This window comes from Mercenaria mercenaria, chromosome 5 (genome assembly GCF_021730395.1).
Source record: "Mercenaria mercenaria strain notata chromosome 5, MADL_Memer_1, whole genome shotgun sequence".
Taxonomy (NCBI): Eukaryota; Metazoa; Mollusca; class Bivalvia; order Venerida; family Veneridae; genus Mercenaria; species Mercenaria mercenaria.
Window position 1 is genome coordinate 65,116,864 of NC_069365.1, and position 21,943 is coordinate 65,138,806.

Here is a 21,943-nt window from a genome sequence, read left to right on the forward strand (position 1 = left end):
TTGTTTATGCAAGAATAGCGGCAATACACGTTTGTTTTGTGTATTAACGTTTGCAGAAGACCTTGCGATATGTTTGTGAAACTTTCCCGCGAGCTTCTGCAGACGTTAATACACAAAATATCATGTTTTACCCCTATACCAATTGCCGCCCGCTTAATTCTGAAACAATAGGGAGAGCGCAGATCTACGGATTGCGCGGTCCGGGCAAGGTGTATTTTCTCTGTGACGATTTGATAAAAGACATTGTGTCTGAAATCATTCGTACCCCACCGCTGATTCAAGTGGGGAAGTTTAAACAAGGACACACAGAATCCAAAAACACTGGTTAGGTTAACTGCCCGCCATTATAATAACTGAAACGCCGCTAAACCCAAAGCAAACAAAAACAATTGACATTACATCAATAAATACGATAAAAAAGTACACGTAAAAACACTTGCGATAAGACAACAATTAATTAATTTGTTCGCCTCTGGCATATATTATAAATGTTAATGTTAATAATAGATGGAATGCCTGATAAAATCGGACATGTTTCTCTACACTTGTGTGACAATTTATTCTTAATGAATTAAAAAGGAAAGTTATAGAGATTTACTGTGTAATAATGAAAATACCGTCATTAAAACAAATAGCTCTTCTATTTCTTTTGATAAGTACCTCAGTTTACATTCTAAACGGCACAGCAGTTTTTCTGAAAACTATTGATGGAAAGACTGCGCGGCATAATACTTGGATAAGAAGACATTACAGTGAAGAGATTTTTCATGAGGCATATTTAAAAGATACACATTTATTCTCTTCTGAAAAAATAGAGACTGATAAACCAAAGATTATAGATCATGAATATTTAAGAAGAAATTTAAGCCATAAGAAATATCTCAATAATAAACAATTAATGTCTTCTGAAATTGGGAAAGAAGTACTTGAGAAGTTACATTTTGTAGATCAAGGGCATTTAAGGAGAAATTCAAGTGAAGACATTCAGCACGACGAATATCTTAATAATAAACAGTTAATTTCATCTGAAATAATGCATATTGTTGATGAAGGATATCTAAATGATAATCTCTCGTATCATTCAAATGTACTGACTGAAAAGGTAGACACTGGAAAATTGAGATTTAGACATTACTCTAAGAGATTCAGACGAGTGCCAGAAGTAAATTGCCACGCTTTGTTCAAACACGACTTACGCGAGATAAGGAGGGCGGACAGGATACCACTGCTGACAATTAAAATTGAGAGATACCAAAAAATGACAAGCGACTGTGAAAATTTTAAAGTAGCTAGAGGTTATATAACAGATTATTTGACTGAGGAAGAAAAACTGTTTCCGCTTGCTTATAGCATTCTTATGTACAAAGATGTTGAACAAACTGAACGACTTTTACGTGCAATATATCGACCACAGAATATATATTGTATACACGTGGATGCGAAAACTAGTAATAAAATTTTTGCCGCAATGTCACGTATTGTAAATTGTTTCGATAACGTTTTTATGCCATCGAAAAGGATACCAGTTTTTTGGGGCGAGATGACTGTCTTAGAACCAGAAATACTTTGCATGGAAGAATTATGGAAAAGGAGTAAGACTTGGAAATATTTCATAAATCTAACAGGCCAAGAGTTTCCTCTTAAAACCAATTATGAATTAGTTAAGATTTTAAAGGTATATAATGGATCCAATGACGTGGAAGCAACACGAAAAAGGTAAACTCATGCTTTTTCCTTTATATGAACAATCATTTTTAATGAAAATGTGTATATGTGTCACAGGGCTCACAAATAACACGTATTTTCTTTCTAATTCTTTATTTTCCGTACTAATATAAAACCTAAATCATAATAACAATTAAATTAGCAATCAGGATAAAATAAAGATAAAACAAAATAATGATAATTGCACAAATAATAATTCATGCGTTGTGTCAAGAAATACATAGTACAATATTAACGATATTTCAAAATATTCCTTACCACAGCGTCTAGTGAATTCATTGAAGTAATAGATTCAAAATGATTTGAATAAATTCTGTTCTACTCGTAAGCACTACGAGGGCCAAAGGACCAATATATTTCTATCTCACATTCTATCTCTCATTCATACATGTAAGACAAACAAGACGATTTGACATACATGACAAGTGTTCACGAAGACTGCACGGGCAAACATGGATGAATTGCCCCGGGACCCTCCGTTAATATCCGTGATATAACGCATATTACAGAGGATCCCCGATTCAATATTGATTTTGGCTTGCTTTTGTTGGGTTTAGCGTCGCAGTGACACAGTTATAGGTCATATGGCGACTTTCCAGCTTTTATGGTGGTAGAAGGCCCTATGTTCCCCTCCGTGCATTATTTCGTCACGGGCGGGCAACTGCTGGATGGCTGAATGGATGAAAAATTCAACGCTTCTCTAGGCACTCTGGCAAACCAAAGCATTAGAAAGTCTTGTGGAGTCGGGATTTCGCAACTTATTTTCTGTTACATGTCAATGACATGCTGTCTTAATGTCACTTGTTGACCGTTGGCGTGAAACATAGAAAGACTGCCTATACATTTTATCAGTAATCATATTCCATGTCACTTGTACAAAATGCAATTTAATATATTTTTAGATGACACATTTATGATCATTTCTGATTTCTGAACAGGTCAATGGCTTATACTGGTTCAAAATCAGGAATACTGGTCAGGAACAACTGTCCGCTTTTATATACCATAATACTGTTGAAACACAAAATTACCTTAAATTTAAGTGGAACCTTGGCGACTTCGCATGAATCAAGAATTTGCACAATCTATAAACGGTCATATATGAATACAATCAGTGGTGAAACTATCGGCTTGACTACTTTACCATTTATAGAACTTACATAATTTAAATGGCGAGCTTGACTATAATTCATCCGCGGTGTCCATGAATGGAACTTTTTATACAGCTCTTGAACTAAGGTGTTTTAAGATTAAAATAAACTTTGTGTGATTTAGCTGATGAAGTAGCTGGTAAACCCGTCCCCAAGTGCCCCACCCAGTGCTCAGTCTGAGCTTTTAGGATCGGTAGATGCTCGTCGTCTTTCCGTCGTCTGTGGTCCACAGTTTTAGGAATATCTCCTCCTGAACTACCAAGCCAATTTCAACTTTACATGATTTGATAAGTCATTACAATCAAAAGGAAAAACTTAAAAATGTTCTTCTCAGAAACCGTTAGCCCGATTTTGAAATAATTCCATATATTTCACAGAAATATTTCTAGGGTGACCCTCTTCCATATTCCTTCAAATGCTTCAGTTTCGTAAAAAACGTGGTCGTCATGGGGCTAGGCTAGTTTACTTATATGGCTATATGGAAAAAACATCTCATCTGACACTACTGGCCTGAATTCAAAATAATGTCACATAGATGTTCATTGGGTGGCCCTCTTCCAAACTCCTTCAAGCTCCCATCAACATTTACTCCTAACCCAATCATCCCACTCCATCCACACACTTTTTCTACTTTTAGTTTCTTGTATTTCTTGATACTGTCTGTTAGTTAGATAGTATCACATCATCACCATGTTTACATTCCCTTCCCCCATACTTCCACCTCAATATATAAAGTTTCCTGTGTTTCTTGATATTGTATCTTTGTATCGCAAAATCATCCACTTTTCCATATTACCCCCACCTGCGTCCCCCTTGTGCACCCAGAGATTATCACCTTCCCCTGCCCACTCCCCCACGAAAAAGTATGCATTCTATTTCTTGACCCTCTTGTTTGTTACAGGAACTAAAAAGAAGAGACAGGAGTGGTCGAAAATCATAATTCATTTTGACCCAAATAACAATACCAGGGAAACGCCATTTGTATTATTTTATATATATGGGTGATTCTATGTCAATGTTTACTGCAGGAACCGTGATAGATGGGCCAGAGCTCCATCTCCCCCACACGGGATTATACCAACCAAAGGCGCCGTCCATGTTGCAGTGAGCAGGGGGTTTGTAGATTATGTTTTAAACGACAAGAGAGCCCATGATTTATTGAAGTGGACAAAATTGACAAAAATACCTGATGAAACATTCTTTCCTACACTCAATCATAATCCACACCTAGGTGTACCTGGAGCATATACAGGTAAGATCAGTTTCATGTTTGAATGTTAAAACAAGTCCTGGTTACTTTTTAAAGTAGATCTCCTTACAGGCATTTCATGTGTTTTGAAATATTCCTATAAAATGTACATCTTGATCAGAGCTTTTCCATGAGAAACTGGATTTCTCTTAAATTCATATTACGAATCATTATGTAGAACTCCCAGGTTAATTATAATTTGTTAGGGTATCGTCCATTGCAAATTTCAGTCATTTTGACGCTAAATGTTTAGATTCTGGAAGTTAAATGCATCATTTCTAATCTTAAAATATACAAATCTACAGGTATAAAAAGGATTTATGTAATAGTTTACCGTATGTATTTTCTATCAAAGTTTCATTTAGTGAATACGTTTTATGAATCATTAAGTTTATGACTCAGACAGTAGCTAGTGTAGCGATGTAGTTAGATAATTACTTAGAGCCAATGAGAATCGAGATCCCTAGACAGGTGATGCGATTAAAGCAATCGCAGTCTAAAGAATCATTCTTGCTTTGGATGCGGAAAAGATTAGTTCATGTATATTTTCTGAAAACAAAAACAGTTTTGTCATGTTCTGAAAACGTTCTTCATTCACACTTGAATGATATGAGATCTTGGACAGACTTGTGCATATGGCATATTTATTTTGTCAGCACAGCCACCGTCGCTCGGAATAATTTCGAGCTGAACAACTTTGCCTATATTCAAAACAGGACATAAAAGCTCACCGAAAATCACCTCCCAGTTTCTAATTTAACTACCATTTTCAAATAAGAGTCATATCGCCACGCAACAAAGTTAACTTGTTTAGAAAAAAGACTAATCTGATGCCCAATAAACAACCTGGATTCAGGGCGGGAAATTCTTGCAATATGGCAATAATTTGTTAATTGTTAGTTGGATCAAATACATTTATAAATAGTGGAAAGGTAAATTGGAGTACTTTTCATTGATCTCAGAAAAAATATTTTGATATGTTGATCATGACATATTACATGATAAGTTAGAATTATACCATTCTCTGAAAATTCTTTGAAAGATTTCAAATAATACATTTCTGAAAGGAAACAAAATGTTCAATTAGGACATACACAATCTGATTTGCTTATTGTCGAATCAGGCGGTCCTCAAAGGTCTATTCTCGGGCCTTACTTTTTGTTATATATTTATGTCATATCATTACTACATTAATAGCTCAACATAGTTCTAATACTAACAACATTAACAACGTCAGCAAATGATGTGTCTTGAATTTAACACCCGTGGAAATGTAAATGCATTTTAATAGGCTCTTCGTTTAAGCTACATAACTATTATATCACTTAAATATTGAGCTCCATACTTTGCATTAGTTGCCAAATAAACATATAGCAAACAGCCTATGTATACATGACTCTTTGATAAAATATGATTGGCCGATTACATTTTACCCCCTACGATTGTAGCATAAGAGGCTGTACTTCTGTTCAGTTACATACGAATTATCCATTGCCAAATGGTAGTACTAGACATTTCAAAAACATAATTATGGTAACAAAATATTCTTATAGTTCAACAATCGTTTTTATCCAATGACAAGCGAGGGATTTTCAAAAAAGTAACCAACTTATTTTCATATTGTTTCATAACTGAAGAATTTGATCCACTTAATCATGAAGTAGTTCAAAATTAATGAGTATTCATTGTTCCGCCTATTATGGATTTTCCACATTCTAGGAGGCGGAGCAATTACCAAAGCAGGGACTGCATACAAGTAATGTGTCTATGCAATAAACGGACCAAATAGATAAATGAGCTGTGTCATCTGAAAACCAGCACAGTCTGGTCAAGATCCATGCTGTTCGCCAACAGTTTCTCTAATTACAATAGGCTTTGAAAGCGAACAGCATGGATCCTGACCAGACGTCTGGCGCGGCTCAAATAATTTAATGCAAGCTGTATTTTCATAGTTCAAGTTTGACCTTTCTGCACCTTTCACTACCTCTACTGGTCTAAAAATAAACCAGGGTGCATTTAAATTCTACTTTGTCTTGTTTTATTTACACATGTAGTTGCTTGAATTATACTGTTTATAGATCATTACGAGTTAAACCTGCATATTATATTTCCATTGAATAAGAATATAAAATTGTGTTCCACAAACTACTCGATAAGACTGATGTATTTATGATATAAACTAAATTAAAATCCAGCACTGGATCAACCGCTGTTTTGCTAAAGGTTGGCACAAAATGACCTTGTATAAAGTAGTAAACATGTACTTCTCCACCATGAGTGAAGATAAGACTAGCCAATGAATTAACAGGCGTGGTTAGTTTACTTCAGAGAACTTTTTGCGGTTTTGTCCTGTCAGTTAAATGAAACGGGGCGTTAAACTATAAGCCGGTTATAGATACACTTATTGAACTTCTAAATGCATTAAGTTTTGCTTTCACTACGCTACGCTCCGTTTCGGCAAACTTAATTGCATAAGAAGTTCAGTAAATGATCTATAACCTATACTTACTTATCTGAGGGGCCTTTAAACTTTTTATTTCTACCAGCGAATTAGCTCAGTAATGATTCAGCAGTGACATCATAAAGTTATGTCATAAAATACGTCGTCATAATGATATGACGTCATTTAAGTAACAAAATCTTGGCATTTTTATTTTACTAGGGTAAAGTACTCGTATTTCGGACACATTTTGTTATGACGGAGATTTGTCATCCGCCTCGCTTCATTTATGTATTTGTAGAACGTAGGCGTGATTTAGCTATCACGTATGACTGAGGTTATACTAGTTCCTAAGACCTTGTTGTTGATTTTATGATTGATTTGCTTCGAAAATATATAAAAGTTTTAAGGTATTGGACCCCTAATAGTAATGTTTAAAAAATGGCATTTGCTTGGTATATTCTTAAAGCTGACCATGTTTTGCACTGTGTTGCAATTTTAAACAACATTTACCGTGCTGTTTTTTTTTTGTAAATTTTGTATAATTTATGGTATTTCCTCAAGCTCAAGTGGAGACAAATCTCAATGTGATGGCCACTATCTAAAACGTTTGTAGAGAATTCATTACAGCATTAATTTTTATAAAAGAAACATCAAACTATTGGTAAACAATTATAAAACACAAATTAAAACTGCAAATATCATTTTTTTCTAGGGTGCCTCAAGTAAACAGATTTAATGTGATAGAATTCTAACACCAACATTGAAAAATTAAGGTCGAATCCTGTGGGTCTGTTTTGATTTTTGCTCACTTTATTAAAAAATAACCTACCTAAGTAAAACCTACCTGCATTTCTTTCACAATATGTAATCTAAAGAATGAAGGCAAAATAGAGAACTTTTACCGCATGTAACTCAGTATTTTTAAAGATTTCTAACTCTACCTCTCCTGGTGCAGAGGTAATTTCACTTTGAACAGCAAGAAATCGCTTATAAAATGAAAGTTTTCCACTTTTATACAATACATTCAAAATAAGTCTTGAAAGAAGTAAAAACTTACTAGAAAAAAAGGAAAATAACGTAAAAAAAATTTTGGTCCCAGTGGGGCTTGAACCTACGCCCCTCTGAAAATTGCAGTCAAAGTAGGTTTATGGTAAGAATTTAATACTCTTCAAAAAGGAGGTACTCTATTACGGGTCCAATAACTTAATCGAGTAAAATCGGGGAAGTACTGACAGAAGTGGGGAATTTCGGACACGATTTTACTTTAAAAAAATAACATGGTCACCATAAAAATTACCTTAAAGCGATATTTCTTTGACAATTTCTGCTAATTTAAGCAAGAGACAGTTATCAACTTTCAAGGCATAAGAATGTGCCACCCAAACGATGCTTTGGTCCCCTTCACACATGTCGCGTAAATTATGATAACATTCGTACTTGTAACAGTCCTAAGGTATGCATATTTGAGCATACTCTGTCTCTAAGACAAATACCATATATAAGCGGATGGTTGTACAGATATTCATGTTCAAACAAGTTTGAAAGTATTCCTATCATTTTCATCTGCAAGGTTTGACTTCCAAAAAGTTCCCGATCTCTAAGATAAGCAGCAGTTGATGTGTTTATCACAATTTACTGTAATAAAAGAATAGAATATTTCAGAATAACGATTATAATAGTATTTAGAATGTATTTACAAAAACCTAAAGAAATCCGCATAATATATTTTGAAATAAACAAAATAATATATTGAACACAATCTGAATCGAGAATGAGTCTGCCGGTCAGTCTTTTGGCATGTATTATTACCTTAAAATGTTAGATATTGTCGAAGAATATGTTGTTAAACGTGAAGTGAAGAGTTCATGATCATTTCTTTATTAAATCAACCCACCTTTGAATTAACATTGTTCTTTTTCAAACCCTGTATGACCTTTACGGCTTTTTTTACCTCCCTAGCTTGGCAACGCTGTTCCTTCCGCTGCAGCATGTTCTCCTTATCAAACTGCTTTTGTCTCTTTTCTGCTAAGACCTCACTGGACGTAAGCAGTCTGTGTGATGTAGTCAGGCTACTCTTCCTTTTTGTTGTGTTACCACTTACATTTTGTGTAACATTGAATATCGAATCGATATCAACATTCCAATTGCACTGTGGCATAAGTGCACTCGACTGTTCAGTCTGAGCAAGATTGTCAGCGAATGGGTCATTTTTTATTGCTTCAGGAGGAGTATTTATTTTTTCAATGACAACATCTGGACATAAGGGTAGAATATCAGCCATTTCTTGTTCAGTAGCTTCAACAAAAAAAAAACAAGGAAGAATATCCAAGAGTGAAAGTCGCGTTCTAAAAACGCAGCCTCCCCAAACGCGCACACGATCAACACACGCACACCACAAACACAAAGCAAACACACAAGGACAAAATACAAACAAACAAAGGAATGCAGTGGGGCACCGCCTTGGAATGGGCAGTGGAATAACCACTACTGGGAAGCTTAAACCGGTTTATGCTGCACCTAACCTCACTCTTACCCCCACCATGTTCCAAAGTCACAGGACAGTGTAAATAAAAGTTCTACTGCTTCATTTGGATCGTCTGAGTAACATTTTGGGACACGTACAGACATATTTCGTATGGGTGATATTGCTGGTGTTACTGGTGAAGAACATGGGGTAGGCGTCTCCATTAATTGATCATGCATTAGAGAAAGATAAAGCTGAAGAAGCGATGATATGGGGAACGTTCTCCCGGGCAATGAATACACTTAAATGTGCTACCCATCCTTAAAAACTTAACCTAAGTACAGTGGGTTAAATGAACCCAATGTCCACAATTGTCACATTGGCCCCACTTAGCTATTACTAGATAAGTACATCCTCTAAGCTGGAGCGGGAACGATGCTTACAGACACAGCAGGGCTCATCATCATCATCAGACTCCTCACCAGAGGTTTTGCAAGACCAGATGTTGATGGTTTAGGTAAGCACTTAGTAGCCTTTCCTGAGGTAGTGTATGTGTTCTTAGGTTTAGCTTTGGTTGTGGTCTCATCCTTTTTGACAGTTTTTGACATTCTCTTATCAAGCATTGTCTTAATGGTGGCTGCATTCTCCTCTGACATAAGGTTACTAGATACCTTGACAGGGGGTACAAATTTCTTTCTGGCCCTCTGAACTACTGTTGTTATTTTCCTACTGTCAAGGAAACTTTACGCAATAATTTTCTCCACTTGAGTTTGGGTGTTATTTGCACTGTTAAGCTGAACATTGTATGTGGTCGGTTTATTATGGACATTGTCTTCTTCAGAGTGTTGCGCATAAATTAATGCTTGTGCAGTCTGGGAAATGATTACACTGTTTAATGGATATATGCCCGATTTACGAAAGGCCGATACTATACTATCGGGCGAGAAAGCTCTCTAGTATAGTCTTGCTGTAAGCTTTGCGACTTCATACCTAGTGATGCAAACTACAGGGTTGCTGTGCAAGTAAGACTTACACTCTTGATGATAACATTTCTTCATGGGGCCAAACACACCTACATCAAGCGGCTGTGTAAAGTGGCTAGTGTGGGTTTGGAGAAAAAATACTACTACATTATATTCCTTAGCCCAATTTGTTATTGTCAGACAAGTTAGACTTGTGCACCATAAACCGGTTTAAGATTCCCAGTGGTGTTTTGTCACTGACCGTTCCAAGGCAGTGTCCCACTGTGTTCCTTTGTTTGTTCGTTTTGTCCTCGTGTGCGGGCTGTGTGTGCGTGCGTGCGCGTGCGCGCGCGTGTTTTTGTGATGTGCACGTCTGTATGGTGTGCACGTCTGCGTGGTGTGGGTTTCGTTTTGGGGAGGCTGCGTTTTTGGTACGTGGCATTCCCTGTTTGATATTTGTCTTTGTTTTTTTTTTGTGCCCATCATACAATATAAGTGTTGCTGCACCATCCCTGTTTAATCAAATGTGTTTTGCAAAATGCTCAGTAATGTATGTTTCAAAGAGACCAGTATTCATTCAGACACTATCAGACATACCCCAGCCGATCCTGGTGCAGCACCTTCTAATAAACTTTCACACCATCGTTTTCCAGGGAAAATATAAAATGGTAGCATGTTATTTCCAATTGCATTTGCACCGCCAATGATGGTCACATTTTTGAGCCGTTTTGTACTTTGCACACACTATTTTGGGATGTGCATGCCCAGTAGACAAGCCAGATTCATCTACGTTGAAAATCCCCTGTGGGGCACTAAGAAGATCATGGTCCTTCATAACGGTTCCAAGTTCAAAAAAATACTACGCTATCGTTTCCTTAGACGCACATTTCGCCCTTGTCATTCCAAGGTTATTAGGTGATAAACCTTTAGCTCTTCCCATCTGCCCATGACAGCATAAAACCACCCTTGATTGAGTTCTTCCTTAGCTCTTACTGTTTTCCCAACTGACCTCGCAAAGTCAGCTGCCATATACTGAATTTCACCAATAGTGTACCCGTATCCAATGTTGGCCATATAAACAATATGCTCTGCAAGGTGTTAATCTCCTCCTCATCAGAAAACAGTCTTGTGGGTCCAGGCTTACATTCCAATGTCACATTATGTCTTGTTTAGTCTCTTAGTGTATTCTTGTCGTAGGGCTTCTTATCATTATCCCTGTTGGACTTAAGTTTCTGTAAAGACAAATAACAATATGTTATTATGTTGGTAAAAAAACTCACCTGCTAACACAGATGCAATTACACTTATGGTTTAGCAGTATATATCACAAAACAACAGAACTTTTTAGTAAAGGAACAGGATCTTGACAAACAATTTATCTGTCCAATACATGTTTTATTATTCTGCCCCATAGAGTTGGATACTTAAAATATTCTAAAGGAGTTCCCCCACCCCACCCCGCCCCATCCCCTCCTTTAAAAAAGAATGCCATTTGTAAAGAAATCAATGTAAACAACTGTCAAAACACGATGTTCTACCTAGTTATGTTAAGTTTAAACACTGGAACGTTTTTGCAAATGCATCAAAACGAACACATGTAACAGCTTTTTAAAAATGGTGAGTTTTTAAAGGCGCTGAACTGTCCAGAAGTGTGGGCCCCTTCATGCAGTCCCTTTCCGGAATTAAATATATATATCAGTAAATGACAATGGTTTTGTGGAATAATATAAATGTATTATATGCTGTTAAATTTTCATGTAAAACAGTGCTTTCTCCCTATGAATTGATTATGTTCGAACTTCTTTTCTCCGAAACCTGGACCTAACTCTTAACAATGTCGTGGTAAACGGGCAGGAATCTAGTATAGTCCGACCAGTTCGGAACAGGAAATACCAAAATATTTAAGAAAATGGGAAAAGCACAAAATGTGGCACAGATTTTTAGCAAAGCACAAGAAACATTTTTTTTTATGGGACGCAATTGATATCTGTTAAGATGGCCACTACGGTGGCCATTTTTAAATTTTTGTTTGTTTTTCTATATATAGACTGTATTATATTACTTTTATTCCCGCCACGACAGCATATGAAAAATTGTTGCTAATCCCCCACCAGTGTTTAGCCGGAGGAGACTAATGCGTTGCCCCCGTATGCCTGTCAATCTGTCAGCCATGCGAAGTGAGATACTGCGGTAACTTTAAAAGTACACCAGTTTTTTTCATGACACGTGGTACATAGATAGATGGCAATGTGTAGAATGCCAATGCCATTCAAATTTATTGCCTTGGCAACAAAAGTTGTTGCTATGACAACAAATAATCCAAGAATATGACAAAAACTGTTTTCCTGCGATTTCTTCAAAACTAAGAGATTGTTTTTTAACAAATCGTACACAGACAGAAGTAAAATTTGAGAACCTGCTTGTTATTTTATTTTCTCCGTTTGTACATCTTTTCATCCGTCTGTATGTTCGTCCATCATTCACAAATGGTGAATTCTTCAATATCTTCAAAAGTACAAATTTTAAAGACTTTTTCATGAAACCTTCTTTTATAGCTGGTAGGCTATTTGGAGAATATGCAGCTCCTTTAACTTAGTTTCTACAATAAAACTGTGATTCCTATGACAACAGCCCATTTCGGTTTGGGACTTAGAAATGCAAAAATATATAATAGCGACGGGCTTGTAGGATCAAATGAAACAACGTTCTTTATTAAGCACTCACTGATACAATATCTGCATAATACGTTGATCTGATAATTACTGATTATGCACTACTAACTGTGTAACAAAGAAGAGTAAGCCTGAAAATATTAGATTTGCTTTCATGGTCAAACTTTGTGATATGTATCACTCAATAAAATGAGCTGGTATCTGAAATAAGGTACATGTCAGATACACATGTTAGTACACACAATCACGAGACGGCACGAGATGGTAGATAATATTAATTACCTTGTATAAGGCAGTGCAGAACATTTTAAACAGCACTTTTGACAAATTACTTTTTCCTCAACAGCCTTTTTCTAGGCTGTACGTGCACTTGAGGAGCTATTGGCAGGAGACTGGTGCTTGAGGCAAGAACTACCAGATTGGTTCCCATTTATCAAAGATAAAGTCAGCCTCATTTATTACCTGCTGCCTGTTTAACAAGTAGTGTAGCACATTGGGACTGGGTGATTTCACGCGACTTTTACCGATATGCGACTGGCTTATCGCATTTATGGAACGCCGTTTTTGCAATAATAGCTGGCACTCTATATGATATATAGAGAAATGTTTGTGACCTGAATCGTCCTCATTCATTATTTTATATAATTTATTCAAAATTTCAGCATTGATCAATATTGATACCTAATTGGGAATAAGGGTTTTTGTGTTAATTGCTCTTCAATTTCCTGGATTATGGTCCTGTGTTGTCAACGAAGTCCAGATGAAGGCATGAATCACATTTGTGAAAACTCTAGTAAAGTATTTCAATATAGGTAAGGAATGTGACCAGTTGAACTAAACGCTACGTTATACATGAAAGGGGAATATAGTTATTTTTGCTTAAAACACTAACTTTCAGAATTACAAAATACTTATTTCACAGATCCACTTGCAAATCATGTAGAATGATTAAATAAAAAAAAACAAGCACGTTTTTCACCCATAAGTTACTTTTTAGACTGAGTGATCACACATATATTATACCAGATTTATATAGCGCCCTTTTCATGACCATTTTCACGTTCAGAGGCGCTTTACATAGTTCAATTGAGGCCACACAGGGCGCATAATTCATCCTCTACTAGTACAGACACAGAGCGATCTGACCAGAGGGACAGAGTGAGTCAAAGCCCCCACGACAGAGAGATCAGAAATCAGATACAGGCTTGTTGCGAATAGACAGCCTGGTTCTTTAACGTGCCCAGTGTATAGCACTGATACACGCAAGGATTGCCATATTCATCATACATCCATAACAATTTCTGGTCTGTATAACTTCTTGCCGCAGGAAATCTTTCGACTTGTTTTGACTTGAAATCTGACGAATGGATATTATACCTGATCCCATATGTGCCCGTCTTGACAGGCAACCTTTTTAGTATCTTCAAGACGTGTAACAGACGATGCAGGAATGCACGCTATAGACTTACTCTTTGCGTGAACAGATGCTTGTGAGCCTCATTGACATCGGCTACTTGACATGTTTCGTTTTAAAGAAGAGTATCGAAAGATTCTATCTTATGCATTTGATCTATCCAAGTTAGGCTCAAGTTTAGAAGAAAAAACAAGAACTGAGAATGATGCTGTGAAATCAAAGAAACTGGTCAAAGTTTCTCAAACAGATATTGTATCAGATTTTTTGCCTCACGAACAGAAAGCCCATGTTTTGTCACAACCTGTGAAGACAAAAAAACAAAGAAAATTATCAAACAGGGAATGCCACGCACCAAAAGCGCAGCCTCCTCAAAACGAACCCCCCCCCCCCCCCCCAGCACGCAAACGCGTGCACCACACACACACACACACACACACACACACACACACACACACTCAAAGCTTACACATCAGGACAAAACGAACAACACACACGCACACACACTCAAAGCCAACACATGACAAGAAGAATAATAAGCATACACACACGCGCGCACACAAAGTCAACACACAAGGACAAAACGAACAAACAAAGGAACACAGTGGGGCACCGCCTTGGAACGGTCAGTGGCAAAAACACCACTAGGGAGCTTAAACCGGTTTATGGTGCGCACCAACCTCACTCTTACCCCCACCATGTTCCAAAGACATGGGACAGTGTAAATAAATGTAATCCCCTCCAGGTGAATCTCTAACACACGTAATGGAAACAAAAAGGCATGGCATGTAAAACACAAAAATGCTCGTGTATAAATATATAAGCAAACCTTAAGAACCAAAAACGTATGTACTCAATGCCTTTTCAGAAGACAGAGCAACAAGAGAAACACCCTTAAGGGCCCGACGAAACAGGTCAGAAGACAAATATCAAAACAGTTCAGTCCTGGTAGGATTTAAAAACTGCTCATCATAGAGTCCTCCCCCTCTTCCGTCAGACGCAATCAAAGAGGGAAGCGTAGTGTCCAACTGTAAACGGGTTGAACACTAAACATGCGGTATGTCTCAAAACAGTTGGGTCGTAACCTCTTTTAATAAAACGTTTGATAATCTTTCCAAATACATTTGGAAAATTACCATGACCCAAGATCTTACGAAGTTTGTAAACCACATCCCCATAAAAAACGGGTTTAGAAATACCTTCTCGCAGAAGTGTCTTTAAATTACTATTGAATTTTAAAACTAAATCAGAATTACGATAATAAAATTTAATAAAATATTTACGCAATTTGTAATAACGGTAGCCTTGCTGAAGAAGTTTACTTGTAATATATTGATTACGTTCATTGAAATGCTTGACATGACTACACGCTCTGGCAAACCGAATTAAATGAGAAATATATACCCCATAAGATGTAGATTGAGGTACATCCCCATCCAAATGGGGAAAATTTACAATACTAAAATTCAAATCATCCCTCTTGTCATAAATTTTGGTATGTATAATATTTTCATAAATAGAGAGATGTAAATCTAAAAATGAAGCATCAGTATCCGAATTGTTAGTTTTGATTAACTGAAGCTCCCTAGGCTAGGATAAATACGTAGTACCCACCAAATGACCAAAAAACGGATTATCCATATTAAGAATATCATCCAGATAGCGTGATGTATTATTAAATGCAGTTATAATATCTGCTTGCGTATCTGGAGAAAGGCTCAACATAAAGTCTCTTTCATAACAATATAAAAACAAATCTGCGACAAGGGGTGCACAATTTGTTCCCATGGGAATACCAACAACTTGTCTAAAAACTGCATTCCCAAACCTGATGTAAATGTTGTTCAATAAAAAGGAAAGGGCTTTACAAACTTCGTCACAGGTCCACATAGTATAATGTGTAATAATATTGCTAGTAAAAAAGCTATATCAAAATTGCAAGCGATAAATGTAGCATTCTCTCTGGCAAAAGTCTTTTGAATTAGGGCAGTTAATTTGTCATTTATTAAGTTATGTGGTAAAGTGGTATACAAAGTAGAAAAAAACGTATGTACTGACTGTAGATACCTTGTAATTATTAATTTTCAACTTATCCATGATTTCGCCAGAATTTTTAATCGACCAAAATAAGTGTTTACCAGAGTTTTCGTATACTTTATCGCAGTATCTTTCCACGTGGGCTTTCACAGCAGTTAGACAGGATGTTAATAGTTTTGAAATATTTGTAGTTGTACAAGAGCTTGAATTAGCGATAAAGCGAGCTTTATATGGTTGTTTATGCAATTTAGGAATCCAGTACATGGTCGGTAGTTTAATTTGTTGATCGTCTATACGAACTTTTAAATTAGAAACTTCAGTGATGTGATCAGTAACCAATTTGTTTTCAACAGAAGGACTCAATGTATAAGTTTTAGTGCTATTTAGTTCGTTTTGTAAAATATTAATATAATGCAGGCGTCAAATGATGATAATATTGTTGGCCGCCTTGTCTGCCTCACACTAAGCTTTCATGAAAACAAAAATATTGACTTCAAATCTAATAGTGACAGATCAAAACAGAAACTTGGGGAAATTGCATTCTATCCGTGACTGCCACACATTTAAAAGCGTGCAATCCTTGACAACAAATACATTTTGGTTTAATACAATCAGACAACAAGCTGTCACTTGATGTACATCAAAGACCCTGCCAACATTAAACGCCTGAAGCTTGTTTGTCTGAAGGTTCATGTACAATACTGTGCTAAATCCGAAATTGTCAAATGATAGTGACAACATTTCTTTAGAGAAAACAAAATTATATACCAGCGGTGTTCAATAAATACTCGGAAAAGTGCTCTCATTTCTTCACATTTCATCAGAAATGAATGAAACTGTTATAACATGTAGAAATGGGAATTTAGTTGATGTGTCAAAGCAATATTTTCTTTGGACAAAAATAATTACTAGTCCCCATGGCAATGTCATGTGACATCATCCAGCCCACTTTCATGCTTTTAAATTGGGTGAATATTTATATGAAATGCAAGTGTTATGCAAAAAAGTCATTTTATATATGTAGCATATTGTCTGTCATTGCCCAATAAACAGCGTTGAACAGAGGTTTGCCATACATTTTTGTGTGTGTAATGAATCAAGAAAAGAGACAAATGTTGTTATGCATAAGGTTTAGTTGGGACAATATCCTAAAGAAAAAAAATATCAGTGGTATGTGAGGTAAAAAAAAAAAGTTGACGGCTCGCAGTTCAGACGTCAGAAAACAACGACGTTCAGTCATATTTCAAAAATTAAAGCACTGCTTGATATGGATCGATGTATCACAGTTCAGTGTCCCATTTAACTAAATGACTGTACATTACTAGAAAATGCAAATGTATGACATTAAACTATAAAACTATTGTTATGACAATTTGCTTCAATTTGACAAAAAAAGGGGGAAAAAAGAAAGAAAAACAGAATATTACAGGAACGTGCAAAAGTAAATTTGATTAGGCTGGTCTAACGGCAATGACTTTTTCCCAAAGAAATATTGTCTCAGGGGGTGTTTTCATGTACGATGTAGCAGTCACTTACTCTATCGCACTAACATAATTATATATTTTTCTCTAAGTGTCTTCAATTCTCTTAGTTTGAATAAATTTAAGTGAACACAGCAATACTACAATGTTCTAAATCGTGAAAATAATGACAAAGTGAAACGCATGTCATTTATTTTCTATTCTAACACGACCAGCGAATAACCTACATACATGTAGAGCAAAATCTATCTCGGGTTATTCTGCAATAAACCACTCGCGTGCAATGACGTCATCCGATCAATGTGCGTAGCACGGTCTTAAGTAAAAGTAGTTACCATTTTTTTCTAACACCGTTGATACTAGTATGTCGTGTTAGAATCGAAATAACAAGTTCCCAAGTGTGATTTATCGTAGAATAACCCTAGTTTTTCGTTCTTATGCGAAACAATATATCACTCAGGCCTACGGCTTTTGTGATATATTCTTACGCATAAGAACTCAAAACACGAGTTATTCTACGATAAACCACACTTGGGAACTTATTATTTCTTACATATACACTATTTAATATTTTATATATTTAATAAACACTATTTTATATTAATATTTTACAATTGTTGTAATGTTCTACATAGGACTGTTGCCATTTTAAACATTTTTGATATGTCAGTTGCCATTGTTTACTAAATTCTAGCTCACATAAATGAATTCTGATTTTTCTTCTGCTAAATAGCAAATTTGCATCAAGGGGAGACAACTTTTTTCACTTTTGTTGGAATTACATTATTTTTATCAATACAGTATGTTTGAATTTATTCAAACAAGTGATTTTAAATAGTTATAGTGATGACAGTAAGTGTTTATATCAGCATTATAGATAATAATAGGTATTTCTTAAACATATGTACCTGTATGACGGCCATCTTGGATTTTTCGGCCATTTTGGATTTTTTGGAATGAAACTCATGCTCATTTTTTTAGTTTTGCCCTAAACAAAGTAGTTATGTACCAGGTTTTGTGCTTTTCTAATTTTCTGAATTTTTTTTTTGTATTCTTGTATGGGAGTCCTGATCTTGTCATTAATTAAAAGCACAACAGATACGCACAATTTATAAAATGGCCACCCAGATTCTGTCATTAGGGAAGTGAACTATTACGACTTGCTACATGTAAGGCTGGCCATGCCCAAAATTTTCGAATCGAAGTGTACCCTGCTACCTTAGTGATGGCGAGTATAATGTAAAATGTGAACCATTTGCATTGTTAGAATCGAAATAATGGACGTGTGCCAATAATTTTATCAGTTAATAGAATATGGGCAGTCGTCCAGATGATACGCATCCTTACTCCTGTCCATATTTTATTAGATGATGAAATGTGTACTAGGAAGAGATTGATTATTTCTTTATAAAACTGTCATGGTGACAATAGTTACTGAGTGCGAAAATTTCACTTTGGAAACATTTAATTTGCCAATTAAATTACTGATTTACAATTCATATATTGTACTTTCTTCCTACATTTAATTATTTGCTGCGCCTTATGAGGAAAAGATACGAAATGCTATATCAAAAAGTTTTACAAAAAGGCTAGCTGTACTCACTAGACCCAAAAGTTGTGGCTCATATTTGGACTTTTCATTGATCTTAAATGGATTAACTTTAATAATTGAGTTAAATACCACACAGCTGTTACAGTGATGGCTACTCTTGCCACTCTGCCGACTGATCGACAAAGTGACAATAACTCTTGCCATTCTGCCGACTGATCAACAAAGTGATAATAACATGCCATTCTGCTGAATGATCGACAAGGTGGCAATATCACTTGCCACTCTACCGACTGATTGATAAGATGACAATACCTCTTGCCATTCTGCCGACTGATCAACAAAGTGATAATACCTCTTGCAACACTGCCGACTGATTGACAAGATGACAATAACTCTTGCCATTCTGCCGACTTATCAAAAAAAGTGATAATAACTCTTGCCATTCTGCCGATTGATCGACAAGGTGACAATTTCTCTTGCCACTCTACCGACTGATTAATAAGATGACAATAGCTCTTGCCATTCTGCCAACTGATCAACAAGGTGACAATAACTCTTCCCATTCTGACGACCGATCGACAAGGTGACAATATCTCTTGCCACTCTACCGACTGGTCGACAAAAAGACAATAACTCTTGCCATTCTGCTGATTGATCGACAAGGTGACAATTTCTCTTGCCACTCTACCGACTGATTGATAAGATGACAATATCTCTTGCCACTGTACCGACTGATTGACAAGATGACAATAACTCTTGCCATTCTGCCGACTGATCGACAAGATGACAATATCTCTTGCCACTCTACCAAATGATCGACAAAGTGACAATAACTCTTGCCATTCTGCCGACTGATCGGCAACATGACAATAACTCTTGGCATTTTACTGATATATCGACAAGGTGACAATTTCTCTTGCCACTCTACCGACTGATTGACAACATGACAATAACTCTTGCCTCTCTACCGACTGATTGACAACTTGACAATAACTCTTGCCATTCTGCCGACTGATCGACAAGGTGACAATATCTCTTGCCACGCTACCGACTGATCGACAAGGTGACAATAACTCTTGCCATTCTTCCGTCTTATTGGCAAGGTGACAAAACATTTCTGACTATTCTGCCGTCATATCGATAAGATGACAATATTTGACACAGAAACAATAACTCTGACCACTCTGCTTACCAATATGCAACTTGACAATATCTCTGACCACTCTTACCGACTAGGTGAAAATAACTCTTTAATCGACAAAGTGACAATATCTCAGTGTCCAGTCTTACTGACTGATCGAGAATGGCAGCAATAACTATACATGTACCTCTATCCGCTCTTAAGGACTGGTCGACAAGTTAACAATAACCCTGGCCACTCTACTGACTGTTCGACAAGTTACCTAACAATAACTCCTACCCTTATATCGATTAGTAAACAAGCTGGCAGGACCACACTACCAACTGATCGTTAAGGTGACTCTGACCACTCTACCGATTGATTGACGAGGTGACAATTACGCTAAACACTTTATCAACTTGGCAAACGTCACAGCCTTAACTGAAACTTTGTGTAAACAACGATGAAATAACTAATCTTCATTTCGTAACAATGACGACGTATAGTGCTAGACAGTTCTCATTCTAGGAATCGGAACAACTGAATTCTATGCCGTGCGAAGTGAATGGACAACAGATTCGTGGGAAGAATTTATATATTATATAAAAGTAAGAAACAGAATAACACAAGAGGATTGTTTCTCTGTCTCGAAATAGATATATATTTTTATATTTACAGGACATCCAGAGACAACGCCAATGAAAGATTTAAGAAAACCATATCTAGCACGATTTAAAAACCGTGGACGGTTCATCTATAACTGGGAATGTAAGGGTATGAGAGTTAGAGGCATGTGTGTTTTTGGGCACGGAGATCTGGCTCGACTTGCAAAGAGAAGAGAACTATTTGCAAACAAATTCTACTTGACTTATCAGCCATTTGTGTTCGGTTGTCTAGAGGAAATGATCTTTAACCGAACACGCCAACAGTACCTTGGTAAACGGAAGTTCGAAGCCGAGTGGTATAAATCTCTCGGCTTTATCTCAAACAAAGTGAAATGATTCATAAAAATCGTGTAACTTTTATTAAAATAAAAATTTATACACTTTTCTCATAGTAGAACATGTAGAAAGTCTTTATCCCCCATTCAATGTCTGAACCCTGGTCTACTAAGGGGCCGACCATTTGATATTCTGGAGGGGATGGGGTGCTGAGGTGCTTGAAGATTTCAAAACAAAAATCTGACAGGTGTCTTTGAAAAAAAAGTATTCTGGCTTTAACTCTTACATTATATTTTATAATTACATAATAAGGTTAGCTTAGCGTAACATAAAACTTTTTCTTTGTTATTAAGGAAGAACAGCATTTCAATCAACGTTAGATATTGAACACTGCTGTCAAAGAAGAGTGTGAGTTTGATTATAAAGTATTATAGCTTCATGGCGTAAGATCGACTATTTCGATGCTGGATAGGGAAACTGGACACATCTGAGGAAACTGGAGCTGTCACTGGAGTGTTAAATGACTCCAATGGTGAATGAAGATATTGCACAATAGCTTGAGTCTGTGTCAAAAATATTAAGTAATAAGAGAGGTAAAGATAAAGTGTATCAAAACACTGTATAAGTATAATTCTAAGCATAATAAGGACATAATTCATAAACTATTGGTGCAAGAGTTATGCACCTTGTGTCCTATAACGTGGGTGATGATGTGGAACAACTACTTCAAGTCTG

At 36.4% G+C, this 21,943-nt stretch overlaps 1 protein-coding gene across 1 annotated transcript; it reads left to right on the forward strand.

Moving 5' to 3' along the window:
* The first annotated feature begins 898 nt into the window (after positions 1 to 898).
* Positions 899 to 21,346, forward strand: LOC123558470 (beta-1,3-galactosyl-O-glycosyl-glycoprotein beta-1,6-N-acetylglucosaminyltransferase-like). Its single transcript, XM_045350349.1, has 3 exons — positions 899 to 1,716; positions 3,905 to 4,128; positions 20,946 to 21,346. Exons 1-3 carry the CDS (start codon positions 899 to 901, stop codon positions 21,266 to 21,268), a joined length of 1,365 nt encoding a protein of 454 aa, XP_045206284.1. The 3' UTR covers positions 21,269 to 21,346.
* Positions 21,347 to 21,943: the final 597 nt, after the last annotated feature.

Bases quoted from the DNA above. Each gene is read 5' to 3' on its own strand.
- LOC123558470 (XM_045350349.1), top strand. From the start codon at position 899: ATGTCTTCTGAAATTGGGAAAGAAGTACTTGAGAAGTTACATTTTGTA. The intron at 1,717-3,904 runs GTAAACTCATGC...TGTTTACTGCAG, and splicing joins GTGGAAGCAACACGAAAAAG to GAACCGTGATAGATGGGCCA. The intron at 4,129-20,945 runs GTAAGATCAGTT...TTATATTTACAG, and splicing joins TGTACCTGGAGCATATACAG to GACATCCAGAGACAACGCCA.